Genomic DNA, 19,829 nt, shown 5'->3' on the forward strand with positions numbered 1-19,829 from the left:
CCAAGGCCGTGGTTTCCCAGCAAGTCCCAGGTCCCTGGGAACAAGTCAACGTTGCTGGAAGAGAACTGACTAGGCTGAGGTAGGGCTGTCGGACAGATTTCCAGATTCATCAGGGGAGGGTGTAGCCCAAGATGCTTGAGGGACTCTGGACTTTCCTTAACCCAAAGAGCCACAGGCCTGTTGTTGCCTTTAAGTACAGTGACACACTCAACTCTCTCCTGTCCCAACCATACAGATCACCTCCCTGCACTGCCTGAAATCTCACTCTGGAGAGTTCTTCAGGTTGCAAGTTTCTTCTTTTAAAATGTCCCTGGGACCAAGGTGGGTAAACTAAATAAATATTATTATAACATATTCATGTTTGGGCTGGGGCTGTAGCTCAGTGGTAGAGTGCCTGCCTCGCATGTGTGAGGCACTGGGTTCAGTCCTCAGCACCACATAAAAATAAATAAAGATATTGTATCCATCTACAACTAAAAATAAATAAATAAATAAATATTTTAAAAAATTCATGTTTGGCTACTTATATATATATCTTTGATAATTTCTAAATAAATCTAAAATAAAAATATATTCATGTTAAATAAAGAAATTCCAGTAGAGTGTGGTGGGCCAGGTATCAAACATTCATTTGGTAGTGAAATCTTCAACCAGGTTGCTTTTTTTTTCTTACTTTAAGTTGGCATGTGGGATTGTCCCTGGCACTATGAAAAGTGTTTCAGCCTGGCAGAGTATCCAGGGAATAGCAGGCTTGGTATTCTTCTCTCAGAAGAAGACCAGATAGCACCCCTATGACTCATGACCCCAGCCTGTCCCTTTCTGTTCCTGGAAATACACCTGGTCCTGCAGGGAGCCTGGTAGGCCCAGGGTTAGCAGGGGTAGCAGCTAACCTCTGCTCCAAGATCCCTACAGTCATGCCTCATGCAAACATTTCATCAATCTTCTAAATGGTTACCTGACTGAAGCTGCCAAGCAGCTCTGGGTCACCCCTCTCATGATGGGCTGATGTGACACTGAGCAGCTAGTGTGTCTAGGAGAGTGGGCCGGGTGCTGGCCTCCACTACGTAGAGGTCGTAGGCCTGGTGGGACTCACCATACTCTGGAAGTCGCACGAACTCCGAGGGTTCACTGGGAAGACTGATTCCCCAGGGGTTGCTGGCACTGACTCTGAACTGATAGGGACACCCAGGACTGAGGTCTTCAATGACAAGATAAGTGTCCAAGGTTGAAGCTACTGACTGTTGCCAGACCTGGGAACCTAGTGCATAGTTTCCAAGGAGAGAGAATGAGACAAAGCCAAAGTCACATTGTTTCAAAGACTTTCAACAAACAAAGAAAGGAAAATGGACACATTCAAATCAAGGGATAGTTCTGGACACTGCTCCAGGCTCTGAAAGCCTGTGGACTAAGATGGGTGGCAGGTTTGGGTCCGGTGTCTTAAATTATTAAATAAATGTTCATGGTCATTTCTGTTCCTTCTCAAATGTGTGAGAGCAAAAAGACATAGAGAGTACTGACTTTATACAGAACATGGGGTCAGTGCTTAATAAGACTGGAAGAAAATATTATAAATCCATAACAAGCAGAGTTTCTGAAAGAAGAGGTGGCTCAGGTTCATAACCCTGAAGGACCTTGGGAGAGGGAGCCAAGGCAGAAGAAGAGCGGGGTGGCACACCTTCCTCCCGGTACTCCACAGTGTAACCCGAAATGGTGCAGTTTCCTGTGCTGGCTGGGGGCAGCCAGCGGAGAATCACAGAGGTGCAGCTCCTCTCCTGGGCAATGGGGCGGTTGGGGGCTGCTGGAACACCTGTGGAGACAGCAGAATCCAGAGCTGCTTTCTGAGCTTGCATTTCACACCCAGATGGAGTGTACCCAGGAAATGTGACCTGGCTCAAATGTTTCCTGGGACCTTCTCCACCAAGTAGCATACCTGTTTCTAGACCCAAGGGAGACCTGGGAGCCGCCCTCTGCTTTCTGATGTTCTTTCTCAGGCAAAATACTGCACACTGGGGGTGAAGCTTTTTCTGGAACTATGCAGGAGGCTATAGTAGGGCACAGACAGTTCTTAGAAAAATGCTCTTGTTCTCTCCCCATTGGCTAGAACTCTGTTTTGGAATTTTTTTCACACAGGATCTCAGGTCTTAGGAGTCCTTGTCATGTTCATTTAAAATGTTTGACTAACACAAATTCATAGGGACATAAAGTAGAATGGTGGTGGCCAGTGCTGTGGGGAAGGAGGAACAGGGAGCTCCTGTTTAATGGGGAGGAGGGAATTCCAGGTTGGGAAGCTGACAAGAGTTTTGTGGGGAGATGGCGGTGAGGGCCGCACAAAGATGTGAATGTACTTCGTACCACTGAACTGTCTGAACATGGTTAGGACAGCAAGTGTTATGTTGTGCATTACTACAATTAAAACACATGTTAAAAAAAGCATATCTAGGGCTGGGGTGGTGGCTCAGTGGTAGAGCACTTGCCTGGCACGCATAAGGCATTGGGTTCAATCCTCAGCACCACATTAAAAAAAATGGTATTATGTTCATCTACAACTAAAAATATATTTTTTAAAAATAGCATATATACATATAAAAGAAAAAGACTGTACCTTGCACCTTAACTGTGGCAGATGTGGATGCAGTACCGTGGTCATTTGTTGCTATGCAGGTATAAATCCCACTGTCCTGCGGCATCAGATTGCAGATCTTCAGGGTGATTTCCCCAGAATCACTAGGGACACCAAAGGGATGTCCTTCAGACTCCAGTAATGAGACAGTTGACTGATGGGTAAAATCCATAAGGTTGGCACATGGTGTGCTGACCCGAGAGTCTGTAGGCCCAAGGTCTAGACCTGTTCTGTGACCTTTCTACACACCTTGAAGGATCACCTTGCCTCTATCCTCATTTCCTTATATGGCCAGGCCCATCTCCCAAATTTATTGTGAGGGATAAAATAAGGAATGAAATAAGAAGAAATTAAAACATGGCTTGATATACATAAAGTCTGGCTGGACTCAGTGGCGCATGCCTGTAATCCCAGCAACTTGGGAGGCTGGGGAAGGAGGCTGGCAAATTCAAAGTTAGCTCAGGAACTTAGTGAGAACCAGAAAAAAAAAAAAGAAAAGAAAGAAATACACAAAGTCCCTTCCAAGTACCTGTCTGCAATATAATTAGTATATCCACTGGCAACTTTGTCCTAAAAATAACTTCAATCTCACAGATGAATAATGAGTGGCATGAGAAAATGGAAAGACTAAATAATGAAAATGTTCAAATATTTAAAATCCTACCAGTGGGACCCTCAAAATAACTAAGTGAATTAAAAAGGTAAATTTTTTCCACCTAAAAGATAACTCTTCTCCCCTTGGGGTCAGGAACACCCCAAGGGAAGAAACTTGAAAGGGTTAAATCAGAAGCCCCATCAGTTCCACTCCCTCCCCCTGGGTTGGGACATTCTGGGTTCTTCATGATCCTCATCAAGCACCTACTGGCACTAAGCTCCTTGAGCTCATGGAGTTTTATGACCTGCTGGGAGTCTGCTGGGAACATTAAGGAACAGTGTTCTTTTTCCATTTCAAATGTGCACAAAGGAAGTCAAAGAATGAAAGTTTCTTGATTCTAGGTGTTCCTTCCATTAGTGATTGTTAGGCTATTAGGGCTTGCCGTTAGGGCTTTCTCTTGTCCACTGTAATCAAGAGAACACCACAAAGCTCCTAGCTAACAGCAATAAATGTTAGCAGAATGATTGGGAGGCAGTAACTAAGTTTTTTTTTTTTTTTTAGCGGGGTGGGGATACTGCAGATTGAACTCAGGGGCACTCAACCACTGAGCCACATCCCCAACCCTGTTTTGTATTTTATTTAGAGACAGGGTCTTACTGATTTGCTTAGGGTCTCACTATTGCTGAGGCTGGCTTTGAACTCGAGATCCTCCTGCCTCAGCCTCTTGAGCCACTGGGATTATAGGTATGCGCCACAGAGCCTGGTAGTGACTAAGTTTTGACTGACAAAAACAGGCTTTTTGTGTAGAAGTAGGCTGGTGGCTTATTTTCTATTGTGCATTGTGTGTTGGGTTGATTTTTTTCCCCTTCTTATAAAATTTTTCTTTGGCAAGAAATTAACTATATCACTGTTTCAAAGCATCCTGAAGGCACAAAACTCATCAGGATGTCCAGATTTGAGGACCACATTCCTAATACTAATAACTAATTTCTAATAATTCCTAATTCCTAGCTTGTCCCTTGGTCAGGAGTGTTCACCACTTCTGACCCGGAGAATCCTTAGGGCAGATCATCTAATAGGGTGACTCTAAGGCAGGGAATGTAGAAGCTTTCTAAATGTATGGTGCATGCTTGACCTGCAATGTGGCTTTGCTTCAGCATTTGTTTAATGTGGGTCCAGAACAGTCTTTCCAAATGGTTCTGGTTGGCCCCAGGTGTGTCTACATGGTGCCAAGCAATATGAGCAACGCAGCCCCAGAGACCCAGGCTGAGAGGCAGGTGGTAGTGTGGGCAGCAGGGCCGGGCTGAACATTTGCAGCACCGAGTGCTCTATTAAGTGGGGCTGAGCTAACCCATAGGTTTTGGCTCAATCCCTCCTAATCAAGGCCAAGTGTTTGATCTAGAATAGACTCCACAGCAGCTCTTATCTTGGAAAGACTAGTAACCAGAATAGAGGCTGCACCCTGATTCAGCCTCTGGGTGCTTCACTAAGGTGTCAAGTTTGGGGCCATCCACTTACCAGGAGGAGACGGTGTATGTGGCTGAGCTGTTGTCACTGTCGAGGATGTTCTGGTCTGGACCCTTCCAGGTGATGGTGGGTTTTGGCCGCCCACACACTTTGCACTGGAGCATCACTGTGTCCCCAAGCAAGCAGGTCACATCCACTAAGGGCACAAGGAACTCTGGGGCCACTGTGATCAAATCAACATACATTCACATCATTCACAACAAATTTAGAATAAAACAGGCATTTTTAAACGTAGTACTCTCAACTCCACTCATGTTGTGTACCAATTCAAATAATGTGCAGTCTAACACTTTTAGGTCACCTGTGTCCCTTTAAAGAGTATTTTAAGTACCCAAAGGTAGGAAATATATAAAAACAAAAAGTGGGGAGCTTCATGATATCATAATCCAGAGATAACAGTTGTGAATGTTTTGTTATATATTCTTTTTTTAAAAAAATTTTGTTTTTAGTTGTAATTGGACATAATACCTTTATTTTATTTTTATGTTGTGCTGAAAATTGAACCCAGTGCCCTACATGTGCTAGGCAAGCGCTCTACTGCTGAGCCACAACCCCAGCCCCCTGTCATATATTCTTTCAGGCTTTCAATAAAAATATTTTTACCAAAATTTATTTCATATTTTTTATTGCAAGTTATTTTCACTTAATAATTTATCATAAAAATTTCCATGAATACAGAATCATGTCACTATTGCTTAAAGTCTCTACCTTATTTGGGGTTTAGCCTCTAAGCTACACCCCCCAATCCTTTTTATTTTTTATCTTGAGACAGGGTCTCACTAAGTTACTGAGGCTGTCCTTAAACTTGAAATCCTCTTGCCTCAGCTTCCCAAATTGCTGAGATCACAGGCATGTGCCATCATGCACATGTGTCTTTACCTTATGCTTGATGTCCCATACTTAATTTGGCTAATCCCCACATTCTCAACTCCACCCCTTTTTAACTCACCTTCTTGGATGAAATTTGGATTTAAGATCTGAAAAACACAAAGAAATAGAAAATTGCTTGAATCCTAAACTACAGAGAGAGGACAAGAGACTTTTTACTCTAGAAAGTTAAAAAGAAAGTTACCATTCAGGGAGATGCAGCCTGGAGCCTAGCCTGTCCCTTGCTATGATGTACTGCTGTCACAGTAACAGACCCCTCCTCAACAATGAGGGCACTTATGCTACTCCCCTGGTAATTGGGTTGGCCAGGCAGGTTTATGGTCATTTGGAATTTGGCTAGCTGCCCGCTCCTCAGTGGCCTTCCTCCCTTCAGTATTTGCTGAGGCAATCAAGGTACCGATTCTTCCAGCAAAGTTTCAAAAACAGAGTACCTAAGACCTGTCAAGCTGCACGGATCACTGAAATGAACTCACTCAAGTGATTTCCTTGCAAAGGTCCTCCCTCTACCCCTCCCAACCTCCAAGCAGGGGGGAACTTCCCTCCAAGCAGCTAAATGCAGATCTTCTCTGGTTGAAGGGGAAAAGAGAGGCCCAGTCTGCCCACCCTGTCCCAGAACAGCCTCTTAACAGCACAGGCCTCCACAGGGCAACCTGAAAACAACTGACTTAACCCTTCTGACCCTTTGCGATGCCTGAGCAAATGGCTCACTGAGTAACTTGCTAGTCCCACGTTGGGGGAGAAACTGCTAGAGCTCTTGGTATACACCAAGCTGCCTGCCTCGGGCAACCTGATCTTCCACAGAAGGGAGAATGTTCTAGCTGACTAGCCATTCTGGAAAGTTACCCCTTCTTGAGAGGATGGGGACCCCATCTTTTGTATTACCTCTAATCATGCAAGTACAGGTCCAGGTCATAATGCCTGGCATGGTGAAGCATTGACTTTAGAGTCCACGAGGCTGGGGTTGCCTGTTTCATTTCATGTGGTTATACGATCATAACTTAACACTGACTACCTTCCACTTCCTCCACTCTAAAGTGAGGATAAATAGTACCTAGTACAATGTTATCACAAAGATTAAATGAAATCATGTATATTAAGTGCTCAGCACAATGCTTGGCAAATAACAAGTACTTTACCTGTTCAAATAAGGATCAATTATTTTTTTAAGAATATTTTTATTTGTTCTTTTTAATTATACATCTCAGTAGATTGTATTTTGATGTATTATACATATATGAAGTATAAATTCCCATTCTTGGGGTTGTACGTGATGTGGAGTTACACTGGTCGTGTATTCATATATGAACATAGGAAAGTTATGTCCGACTCATTCTACTGTCTTTCCTATTCCTATCCCCTCTCCCTTCCCTTCTTTCTCCTTAGTCTAAGCAAGTGACTTTCTATTCTTTCCCTCACTCCCATTGTGTGTCAGCATCCACATATTAGGGAGAACATTTAGTTTTTGGTTTTGTGGGGATTAGCTTATTTCACTTAATATGATAGTCTCCAGTTCCATGCATTTACTGGCAAATGCCACAATTTCATTCTTCTTTATGGCTGAGTATTGTTCCATTGTATATCATATACCACATTTTTCTTTATCCATTCATGGGCACCTGAGTTGGTTCCATAGCTTAGCTATTGTGAATTGAGCTACTATAAACATTGATGTGGCCACGTCACTGTAGTATGCTGATTTTAAGTCCTTTGGGTATATTCTGAGGAGTGGGATAACTGGGTCAAATGGTGACTCCATTTCAAGTTTTCTGAGGAATCTCCATACTGCTCTCCATAGTGGTTGCACCAATTTTCAGTCCCACCAGTAATGTAGGAGTGTTCCTTTTCCCCCACATCCTTGCCAACATTTATTGTTATTTTTATTCTTGATAATTGCCATTCTGACTGGAGATTAAATCTCAGTGTAGTTTTAATTTACATTTCTCTAATTGCTAGAGAGAGATGATGAACATCTTTTCATATATTTGTTGACCATTCCATATTTCTTCTTCTGTGAAATGTCTGTTCAGTCCCTTTGCTCATTTACTGATTGGGTTATTTGTTGTTTGCTTGTTTTTTTTTTTTTTTGGTATTAATATTTTTGAGTTTTTAAATATATCTTGGAGATTAATGCTCTATCTGAGGTTCAGGTGGCAAAGATTTTCTCCCATTCTGTAGGCTCTCAAGATCAATTTATTCTTAGCATTTTCTTTTTGCTAAGATAAAGAAGCTTATCTCTTACAGTTTACCTTGGAGAATTCTTTCCTTCATAATGAAGCCCCCAAAACTCATGTGCCTTCCAGAAGAGCCCAAGTGAGGCTTCACACTTATCTCCCTCCATCTGTCCCTGCCTTATGTGTACATCCATGGTTTCTCTGTGTCTTTCCCTTACATAAGCCCTTTGGAACACAGATGTTATTTACTTCTTTGGGTTTCCCTTTGCAAACCAATTTCCCACTTGTATCACTCAAGTTTTTCATGAAGTGGGCTGCAGAAAACCCTAGTGATGCCAAGTTCTGGGGTTGAAGTGTGCCCTTGCTGGCCACCGCGTGCACTCTGCTAGTCTCAAAAGGTCACTGCCCAACCTTCCTTTAAATCCATGGTTCCCAATTCCTGACCAGGGCAGCTTTAAAAGCACAAAAACATCAATGTCTGGGCCTCATGCCAAGAGATTCTGTTTTAATTGGTGTCAAGTGGGGCCTAGACATCTGGAGTTTTGAACGATCCTTCAGGAACTTTCAAATGAATCAACACACAGCCTGGTTTGAGTTCCCTTCTATCCAAACAACTGATCTATGATAAATCAACTTCCAGCTCCTTAAACTTTCATGCGCTGTGGTAGGGGGTGCATGTTGGGGGCATTTGGTAAAAGCTACTGCTCTTTTCATACCTAAGAGACCCCTCTTTGTGTGAAGATTCTAGGCCATGGCATGGGGAAGGATGTAAAAGGTTGCTCCAATTGACCAGATGGGTCAACAATCAATGAACATGGTAAGCAGCACTTGCAGCACCTATAGGGGGCACTAAAGAGACCATATATTTATCAACCTGGATTAGGCAATCATATCCAGGTGAGTCATTTGTTGTGAAAGAAAAGGAGGCTAAGAATGGTTCCCCCCACCCCATTCCCAGTGCTGGGGATTGAACACAGGGTACTCTACCACTGAGCTACATCCCCAGCCTCTTTTATTTTGAGATAGGATCTCACAAAATTGCTGAGGCTGGCCTCGAGCTTGTGATTCTCCTGCCTCAGCCTGCAGAGCAGCAGATTTATAAGTGTGTGCCACCATACTTAGCTGAGCCTAAGAATACTTTCTAAATGTTAGCAGTGGTTATCTCCAGTTGGTGGATTCAGGGTAGCTTTCTTTCTACTCAAAAAATATTGACTGGCCAGGCACGTGGCACATGCCTGTAATTCCAGCTACTCAGGAGGCTGATGCAGAAGGATCACAAGTTTGAGGCTAGTTTTAGCAACTTAGTGAGACACTGTTTCAAAATAAAAAAAGGACCAACGATGTAGCTCAGTGGTAAAGTGCCCCTGAGCTCAATCCCCAGTACTGCAAATATTCATATATACACACACATACATATGTATGACTATACATATATACATATATTTATACATGTATGTATATAAGTGTTTATGTGTAAACACACACACATACACACACACACAGAACTCACATTGACTGTTCTGCTCTAAGACCTGTAAACAGTTTTGCGGAAACAGAAATACTAAGACACAGACCCTGCTCCCAGGATTTATAAAACATTATCTGAATTTTGGGTGACTTTTCCCCTTTCCTTTCTTACCTGGACTTTCCAAATATTCTCTAGTCAACATGTTTCAACTTCATAAAAATTTTAAAGGAAAAAAAGGTGAAGTTTTCCCTGTTAGACTATAAGCTCCTCAAGGACAGGACTCAGAATCTGCCATACATTAGGCATTTAATACATGTTGGTGGATGGAAAGTTAACTTTTGAGCTCACTTCAGTTCTCCCAAGCATTTAGCACTGCTTCATAAATAAAATCTCAAAATAGGACTAAAAGTTATATAAAATGAAAATAATTACCTCTGGGTAAATGACTAATTAGATTTGACTAGAGCCTGTTTTCAAACACAGATGGAATGCAAACTTTTTGGAAAATGATTAAAAAAAAAAAATTCAACCCATCACCTCTCAGGGAGGAGGCTCTTAGCCCTTGCCGTGCAGCAGAGTGTGGACTCTGGGATCAGACAGGGCACAATGTCCAGACCCAAGGCCACATACACTTCTTGTCTTGGACAACATTTTAAGCAACATGGGCCTCAGTCTTATCTGTAAATTGGGGCAAATAATGCCAACATGGAAGGGTTGTTTGACATAAGGACTCAATTTGTTTGATGAAAAGTTACTGAGCTGCTGGGCACGGTGGCACACGCCTATAATCCCAGCAGCTTAGAGGCTGAGGCAGGAGGATCCAAGTTCAAAGCCAGCCTCAGCAACTTAGTGAAGCCTTAAGCAGCAAGACCCTGTCTAAATAAAATACAAAAAGGGATTGGGGGTGGTGGCTGGGGTTATGGTTCAGCGGTAGAGCACTTGCCTCGCACATGTGAGGCACTGGGTTCTGTCCTCAGCACCATATAAAAATAAACAAAATAAAGGTATTAAAAATTAAAAAGGGGGGTGGGGCTTGGGATGTTGCTCAGTGGTTACACACCCCTGGGATCAATCCCTGGTTAAAAAGAAAATTACTGAGCTGATCCTTAATTATGTAGTGGTAGCAGGCAAGGAGATGTTTATCCTCAACAGCCAACCGTCTACTGGGGAAGATGAAATTAAATGGCATCTGCATTTGACGCAGTACCCAACGGCTGTTAATGATCAGCCTTCAACAAACATGGAGCTCTAAACTCTCCCATTCCACCCCTGCTCAATCATAGGACTCTAGGGTGGAAACAACTTAGAACCAGTAACTTTGTATTTCCCATCAGAATGGGGGTCCACAGGGAGCAAGCCATTGAGTCTATGCCAGGAATCTCACAGAGGAGACAAGTGACAAAGGGACAAGTATCAGGTCAATATATCTTACCTCTCTCTCTCTCTTTTTTTTTTTTGGTGATACTGAGGATGGAACCCAGGGCCTTCCTGCATGCCACTCTACCATTGAACTACACCTCTACCCTTACAAAAATTTAAGTAGGGCTCCAAAAACCTGGACTGGCAGGTTTTTAACTTCTTTAAAACAAACAAACAAAAAACACAACAAAAAAAACACCTCACCAGTGACTTGGAAGACTGTGGCAGGAGGATTGCAAGTTCAAAGCTAGTTTGGAAAATTTAGTGAGACCCTCGAAAGAGGACTAGGGATGTAGCTCAGTGGTAGAGCACCCCTCAGTTCAATTTCCAGTACCAAAACAAAACAATACCAACCAACCAACCAACCAAACAAACAAAACAAAACAAAAAACCTGTAGCTTAAAGAATTTGTCCTATTCCTTTTTCTCATCACATAATCCCAACTGTGTTATGTATAGTATTGAATACACACACAGTTTAAGAAGCAAATATTCCTAGTTTGGGTGTAGACATTAGTGGTGGTGCTGGGGAGATAGGCTTAACTGCAGGGTCTCCATCAGGAAGGGTCTTGTGGAAGCCATCAGTCTTTGTTCCTCCGCTTCTTGGCTGGCCCAGGGGAGGAGAGTCCAACTCAGTACAGGGTGTTGTTGATAAAAGTAATGACATTACTGATTTGTGTGGCCTTATATAGTTGGCATAAACTACTCACAAGTGCCTTTGTTTGTGCCTCCAAAACCCTGAATGAAGTGCAGAGTCAGTGATATTTCTCCCCGTTTCTCAGATGAGACAGGAAAGTGAAGCCGAAGATCCTCAGTGGTGATAGAGGGCTAGACTGGAGAGCACCCAAGAGCCTAGGGCTCTTTTCATGGCAGTTCAGTGCAGCAGGAGAGGCCTGGGAAAAGCCTGTGGAGCTTTGTGTTGATGTCAGAGGCTTACCTGCTTAGTTTTGCTCCCTGCCTCTCTATTTCACCTCTTTCCATTTCTCCTTGTTAAACTTCCCCAGCAAGGCCAAAGAACTTGGGCAAGATCCATCCTAATTTTCCCCGCTTTGGCAGTCCTGCAGATTGAATCCAGGGGTACCCCTGAGCTACATCCCCAGTCCTTTTCTAAATATATATTTTTAAAAATTTTGAAACAGGGTCTTGCTAAGTTGCTGAGGTTGGCCTTGAACTTGTGATCTTCCTGCCTCAGACTCGCAAGTCATGTGCACCACCCTGTCTAGTCAGTAATGTGTTTTCTAATTCTGACTCTGGATTATGTGACAGAAGATTCCTTGTTTTCCTCTTTCTACCTTGAAGCAAATCAGAGTATGACCTAGAGAGGGTCATGACACCCTTCTCCCACAGTGGCCAACTTGTCTATGTTGTCTATGGCTCTCTACACACTACAAGGCCCGTGAGGACAGGGACCATCATGGTTTTGTTCACTATTATTGCCTCCAAGCCTAGCACAAACCCTGGCACATAAGTATTCTATATTTGTCAAATCAATGAAAATTTAAAGTGGTGAGATTCTAATTTGGGGGAGCGATGCTGAGAAAATGTCTTGCCATGAACTTGAAATATTTTCCCATCTTCTTGAACTGAGAATGTGACTTGCCCAGGAATCCTATTGGTCATTCTCTAAGATCCAGCCAATAGTGATCTTTCTGTCTCTTCATACTTCCTGGGTTCTGCTCCTGAGTTGCAAGTATTCTAACATCTTACCTGTATTATACTTGCCCTATCAGATTTGTGCAGACTTGGAAGACAGTAACCCCTTCACATGTTATGTACCATCAGTCATGGTGTTTAACACAATATCTTTCATTTAGCAGATCAAGTATTTGTTGAATCAAATTAACTGAGGTCAATTAATGAACGGGTCTCCTAGCCACCTCTAGCTACTTCGTCTAGTGACCATTGTTGGTGTGCATATGGACCTGCAGTGCTAATTATAAGCCTCACACTTTTCTTGAAATTGAATGTTTTCCTTCCTTAGAAACAGGTGGAGAGTCAATGTAAAGTGGTAGCAAGGAAGGGGTAGTGAACTGGAATCTGAACAATGAGAAGTGGCTGTGGAGGGAACCTGATGTGGTTCATGTAAAAAAAAAAAAAAAAATGCATGCTGTCTGTCCGGAGATGTAGCGGAAAATGCTGGGCTAAGTCCAAGAGGAGGCAGCAGGCACACATGGGAGAGGACTGCTCAGGAATCTGGTTTATTTGAACAGCAGAGGGCGATAGGTGGTAGGGCTTCCTCCGAGCCTGGAAATAAGAACCACCTACAGTGTAGCCCATCAGTAACTCAGTTTCTTTCTTCTGGAGAGAAATCCAATCATTTTGATTTTTCTTCAAAACGGAATAGCTTCCAGGTAAGAGGAAATGTTGCAGGTAAAAATAAACCAGCACTGAGTAACATAAACTGAGGAAAACTTAAGACTAGTCAATGTCCAAGGGTGAGGGAGAAATTCCATCTAGAAAATCAGTTATCAACTGATTCCAGGAGAGAACTATCCTGACCCCCATTTCTGCCAAATCCTTCATCACCCAGTCACAAAACTGAGTTCAAACTACATATTGACGATGCTGAAGAAACAAAAATGGTCCAAAGAAACTCAGACCAAATGTGTCCTGCGGACCAACTCAGCTGCAGAACAACATTTCTGACTACCTCTTTATTCCCTGTTTGCTTGTTTCATGGGAATCTGTGCAGAGTAAGAAGAAAGGGATTTTAGATAAGATTTGGCAAAAAGAAAAAAAGAGAAAACAAACAAACCAAAAACCAACCACTTTCTGGGCTGGGGATGTAGCTCAGTGGTAGAGTGCACGCTTAGGACCGTGAGGAGGCCCTGGGTTCAATACCCAGCAGGGCAAACATATAAAATAAAAATTTCTCAACACATAGGTATGACTTCTGATTTGGAGATTTATCTGTTCCTGGTTTCAACCTGGCCAAACCAAAGCACGAGGGCGAGGATGGAGCGTGGTGACCTCTTCTCCAATAGCAGATTCCAACACCAACTTCTCCTGAGCCAATGGTACCTGTCATCTTGTAAGTGGTGGTCAACATCAATGACTGGGGCCAGGCCTTGAGACTAGGGTGAAGGTCCGCAGGACACGCATGCCTGAAGCAGGCTGAATGGGAGTGCTGGCGTGAGAAACCAATTCAGACATTGCCACCAGGCAACGGAACTTCCTTTCTTGGCTACTGTGGCTGGGCTCCTGAGTCACTGGGAAAGGGCATGTGTGAGGCCCAGTAATCACCCCAACAGTCAAGGGATTCAAAAAGTTGTTGAGGTAGAAATTCTCCTCCTACAAGTAGACGTGTAAGAGGGAGGGCCTGAGCCTTGGAGTGCAGCTTCCTCCTATGGCAAGCCAGGCTGGGGCTCTCAATGTGCTAAAGAGCAAGACCTGTTCTTTAACTGGTTTGTGATCTTGACCCCGAGAACCCCGTTCCTCTAGGAAGGTAGGAAACGCCACCCTACTGATTTCACAGGGTAGATGTAAGGAATAGAAAACATAACAGATGGGGACATGCAGTGGATGGTCTTCTGATTCTCCAGGCGAGGGACAGGCCAGTGCAGCTAGGCTCCCTCCCTCACGGCAGCATATAAATCAGTCTGCACAGAGAGAGCAAAGCTGGGCAGGAAGAGAGTCTCCAAGCCAAACCCATCAGATCCATTACAAAGAAAATATTTTGTCAAAATGAGAGGAATGCAATGCTTCGCTTTTCCTCCAAAGGGTTCTTTCTGTTAAAAAAATACCTTAGATGAAACACAGAAACAGGCATTGGTGGAAACAGTCTGGCAATGCCAGGAGGTGGGTCACCTGATGAGGGGTGTAAAAATTTCCTTCAATCTGTCTGGCCAGGTAATTTTGAAGCTCTGAATCTGGGACAAGGAGGCCAGAGCAGCTGAGGTGGGAGCAAAAGATTGGCTCTTTACAGACGGGGCACTGCTAATTGTGGATTTGGTGAAGGAAAGAAGGGTCAGCACTGGCTACTCATACCCTCCCCAGACCCAACTCCAGTTGGTTCTTCGTAGAAAATCTGCCCAGGTCATTCTTGCCACAGTCCCTGAAAGTACAAGGCACTGAATCTTCTAGCTCCTATTCTGTCGCAGTCTCCTTGCTTTCCGAGGCCTTGTGCTCCAGAGCAAAGTCCTTTGGTGCCACACCTTATATCTTCAGTGTTCAAAAGAGCTGCACATGCTGTATGCTTGACCTGTGTGGCTGCCCAGAGAAACCTGAGACTCAGGGAGGGTTGTTGGCCACAGCTCACACCGCTGGCAGTATCCATGCCAGAATCCAAATTTTCTGACTCCCTTTCCATGTGATCCTGTTTTTATGTGACTTTCATTTAAGTTCTACTTCAGCCTTGGAAAGCCAGGATGGGCAGAAATGATATTTTTCTTTGTCGAGCCGGAAAACTCAATTAAATATTCTTACAGAAAAATTGGCACTAGAAGAGAGGTCTTCTCCTCTGCCAGGATCTGTGTTTTAGATTAAAAGCCACCTGGAGATGGGGTGTGCCAGGCTGCTACAGGATGGTGTGTGGTAGGGAGAGAGGGGAAGAGTAACGACCAGGGAAAACCAGAAGCTGCCTCAGGGCGCCTTCTAGTTTTATTTTTTCTTTCTCTTTTTCTTTTTAAAATTTGCAGTACAGGGGATCGAACCACTGAACTATATCCCCAGTCCTTTTATTATGAGACAAGCATATGGTTAGGTTGCTGAGGCTGATCTTGAACTTGCAATCCTCCTGCCTCGGTCTCCTAAAATGCTGGGATTACAGATGTGCATCAACACACCTGGCCACCTTCTAGTTTTCTAACAGAAAGTTATAATTTCCTGTGCCGCAGTCCCCCCACCACTTTTTTTAAAGGGAAGGGGCTGGGGCAACAGATGATAGGAGGGAGCTAATGTTTAGTGGGCACACAGTACATTTGGGATGATAAAAAAGTTCTGGAAATGGATGGACATACATTTTGAAGGCACTTAATGCTACTAGACTATACACTTAACCAGTGGTTGAAATGGTCAACTTTACATTGTATATAATTAACAACAGTAAAAATAAATGAAGAGGATGGAGTTAAAGTGTCAAAGGTTCTGTTGATTCTGAAAATCTGCTTCTTACTCTGATTGGAAATTTCCTCCAAAATTAACTTCAACTTCCAAGTGTTTGTCTTTTGCTTGTCTTTCAGAGCCCTTTCCAAGATCTGTTTTTAATTCCTGAGCTAAATACCCGGCAGCTGGCATGGGGCTCCCGGGGAAAAATGTCTGCACTTGTTCTGTGTCATGAATGAGGCTGGCACTACTGAAAGGCTGGGGCAGACATGGAGTCTTCTTGGAATCCTTAAAATTTCTTATTCTAATGGACTGAGCTTCTCTTCTAAAAGTAGTATTGAGATTTTAAACAATAAACATGCAAGTATTTAATTGGGTTTGATGTAAATGCTGGGCTGAGATTCCACATTCTTGAAGACAAAGGTCCAAGCCTGGAGGTTGACCCTGGCCTTTCCCAGTGTCCAGGTGGCAATGCTGGGGTTGAGAAGTTAGGTGTCAAAATGCAAGAACTGAAAGTCCTCAGAAAATGTTTCCACGGTGTATGGATGTGGGAACAACCAGCCTTGTCTGGGTCCTAAGGGAAACTCAGTACAGTGCAGAAAGGATTCAGGTTCCTTAGAGACGGGCGAGGGCTACACAAGGGCAGATGCCGACCTGGGCAAGCCCTGGCTCCAGCCTCGAGTGTCAGCACAGACATGACGGCAGAGGCAGTCCTGAGAAGCTGGCAGGAGGATACGTGGTTCCTCACCCAGGAAATGGCAATCAGCAGTCCAACCCGTACCAGGAAAAAAATGAACTAACTTGTTCCCAAGGTGTCCTAGTGTTTGATTCCCACTCTGATTAGACTCTTCTTCCATGTAGAAACATTTCTCTCATATGTAATGCCCCCCTTTACTCTCACTCTCAAAGTTTTATCTGTGCATGGAAAAGCCCTAGAGACAGATGGTCATCATTTTGAGATCTGTTCTCGATAAGGATAGTCACAGAAGGACAGGGGCCAGGCCACCAGGGAACCACATGGGCCTAGAGTCAACCTTGCAATGGCTGGTGGTGTGGCCTGTGGACTGTGAGTGGGGCTGGGTTTGAGAATCCATAAGTTGTCTCTGCAGGGGAAGGAAGAGGAGGAAAAGAGCAGAGCTAATTGCTCCCTTTCCATAACAGGGTGTCCTTTGTCAATCAGATTCCTAAGACTCAACATGCTTTATTTCTCTCTTAATTAGCTTTCAAGGATGTGCCTATTATCTCCTCCAAACACTATGGTGGTTAGAGACATATGCCAGCCTTGGGGTGGCAGGCACCCAGTGGGTAAGCAAAATCCCCAGGAAACTGTGCCTTAAGGGGACCCTTCAGTTCACCATTTGAGAGAAAGTAAAGAATGCTTTGGTGTCATCATTCCCATGGAGGCAGGAGATGAGCCTGTATACAGCTGGGACTGGAAGGAATGATGAAACCAGGTCAAGGGCAGTCAGTCAGCAGGGCAGGATTTAACATCTGGAGACCTGGCGCTCAGCATGGGTACACAGTGCCAGGTTGTCAGCCAGGGTCCCAGTAACAGAGGAGGCTGTAGTTCAGTCCAGCAAGAGCATAGGACCTGCTCCCAGAGCCAACACATGCAGCGTTATGTTCAGAAGACAAGGGTGAGGTCAGGGGACAGCCTGGCTCTGGGAATGAGGTCCTAAGTGATCGCTTTAACAGCAAGAAGACTTCAAGAGGTGGCCTGTCCACCTGTACTCCAAGTTGGTCTTTACTATGTCCCCTTGGTCATTTTTTCATCTGCCATGTTTGTTCCACTTTCATATCCCTTCAGAAATTTTCAAGTCATGACAAACAAAATAGGTTAATTTCCCACATCTGATTTGTTATTTGTGTCTGAAAATACCAAACTAGCAGTGCCACAATGCTGGCTTTTCCTCTGGCTGCTCATATGCCTAGAGTTAATTTCAAGATGGTAACATATTCAGAAGAGCACGCTGGAGCTTAGGAGGATCTACATGGAATGTGCGAGGGCCACAGGCATTACTACAGAAACATTAACCAGGATGTTTGCAGCTTCAGATCACATGCCCCTTAAGGGTTTGAGTTAATGGAAATTTCTGCCTAAAAGAAACTTTGTGCCTTGACCATTGTATTTGAAGAACGTTTTTTGGACATGCATCAACACAATTTTTGGCTTTTCTCTTTTCCATACGTACATCATAATGTGTTTATTTATACACCTAGTAACACCTCCAAGGGAGCCACCTCACTCAGTTCTCGAAAGGGCCATCAGCCTCCATGAATAAAAACCTTAAAAACATGTTCAATTGGCAAGGTAGCACTAAGATATGTGTGTGTGCACCTGTGCATTTTTTCTCATCTAGATGTAGAATACAGCATCTGATTACATGGGTTAACTTTTTCAGTGGGTGCTACTCACCTGGTCGCACAGCCCTCTGCACCCATCTCTTCCTTCAGAGAGTGGGAAAGTCACGTTTGTCCCTCTAAACCACCAGAGCTGGACAAGGTCCCAAACTGCCTTCTGGAACACGGATATTTGGCTTTCCCCCTCTGTCTCACTAGCCCACCCTGCTTGCAGCTGGTATCTTTGACACATGCCAGCAACACCTGGCCTGGAGATAAAGTACCACTGGCATCTACAAGTTGACAGTTGCCTAACTCACAGATGCTGGTGCCTATCCTATAAAATGCAAGGAAAGTAGGGCCAGAATTTTCCCTCAGCTTCCTTATTCTCTAAGATACATTTAGGCTACAATGGCCACACCCACTTCCTCCCCTAGTGGAGCACTGTATTGACCACACTTGCTGGATTTAGCTCAGTGGCAATGCCCATATCCAAAGGGGACTATTTTATTCTGGAAGAACTCCCATTTTCCACCATTTGCCTCTGGTCTGTTTCCACGCAGTTGACTTCTTCCATAGCTGGTTTTCCCATTGCAGGCCTTATGGGCTCTCTCAGGTTTTGTGGGGGTTGTCAAGAATACGGCAGACTTCTTTGAGATTAGGTTAAATTAAACTAAGAATAATAATTTAAGCTCCTATCACACCTCATACAGTTAAGTGAAAAGCTTAGGGCTACATAAAAGAAAAGCTTTTTGAAAAACATTCCCTATTTTGCATTTACGGGAAACCTCGGAACTTTTATCTTGTATTGGGAATGAGGACATAGCTTTGGAAAAAAGCATTGCAATCTACTCTGAAAGACAACATGACAAGGACAGCCAGCTTGACACTCGATCTAATTCTCTATGGTTTGTGAATTTGTGATGATTGTATTTCAGTGCAAACTGTGGAAGAGCCATTGTTTCTATAATCCCATGGACTAGAAGGAGTTGGAAGTGAATGTTCCTGTTGGCAGAAGCACAGGCTCATCTCCCTCAGCCCTGTAAACCTGGAGAGCAGAAAAGGTCCCACATGTGGTGTTCCACTCTCACAATCTCCAGAGAGACCTCTGCCCATGCTCTGGGAGGAAGGCCATCCCCAGGGCTTCTTTTCCTTCATGTGGTGATATAGACACTGCCCATGGGCCCCAGGGATAGGGCAAAGGTGTGTCCCCGAGTTGCTCTTATCACACCTCATTTGTGACCAACTTGCTACATGTAGTGACCAGGCGCCAAATCACTTGCAAAACAACACTTAACCCATGACTTTTCTGGAGCATTGAAGGAGGAATAAATCCCAGCAGAAGAAGAACAAGAGGAAGAAGGTAAAGGGGAAAAAGAAAAAGACCAAAAGGGGTGTAGGAGTGAACAAAAAGGAGAAACAAAGCCACTATTTACAGTGCTATTTTTCCATGAAAAAAAAAAAAGAGTTCTGATTCAAATAATGAGGTTGAATATTTTCAACACAATGTTAAACCTGCCAAAGAAGAAAATATTAAGCAAGCATTCAAGAGAACTACACACTTAGGTAATTTTAAAAAAAGATGAGATAGAGTTTTCTACCAAAATAGAACTGAATTCAGTTTTTGTTGCTGCTGTTGTTGCTGTTTTAGTTGGGAGGGGACACCGGGAGGTGCCCTAACATCGAAATTTATCCTTGAATGGCTGGCCACTTTAGCAAGGTCACTGTTACAGAACAAAAATCAAAAAAAGGCAATCAT

General features: G+C 43.7%; 1 protein-coding gene across 4 annotated transcripts in view; it reads right to left on the reverse strand.

Annotated features, from left to right (window-relative positions):
• The window catches only part of LOC139701303 (kalirin-like), a 117,053-nt gene that overhangs the window by 16,779 nt on the left and 80,445 nt on the right, over positions 1-19,829 (reverse strand). For all 4 annotated transcript variants that reach the window (XM_071615267.1, XM_071615266.1, XM_071615269.1 and 1 more), the window contains 5 exons: positions 5,692-5,719; positions 4,734-4,905; positions 2,603-2,724; positions 1,676-1,807; positions 1,094-1,258 (listed from right to left, as the gene is read on the reverse strand). In XM_071615267.1, coding sequence (XP_071471368.1) covers positions 1,094-1,258; positions 1,676-1,807; positions 2,603-2,724; positions 4,734-4,905; positions 5,692-5,719 — 619 coding nt within the window. The remainder of the gene's footprint in view (positions 1-1,093; positions 1,259-1,675; positions 1,808-2,602; positions 2,725-4,733; positions 4,906-5,691; positions 5,720-19,829) is intronic.

This window comes from Marmota flaviventris, chromosome 8, assembly GCF_047511675.1.
Source record: "Marmota flaviventris isolate mMarFla1 chromosome 8, mMarFla1.hap1, whole genome shotgun sequence".
NCBI lineage: Eukaryota > Metazoa > Chordata > Mammalia > Rodentia > Sciuridae > Marmota > Marmota flaviventris.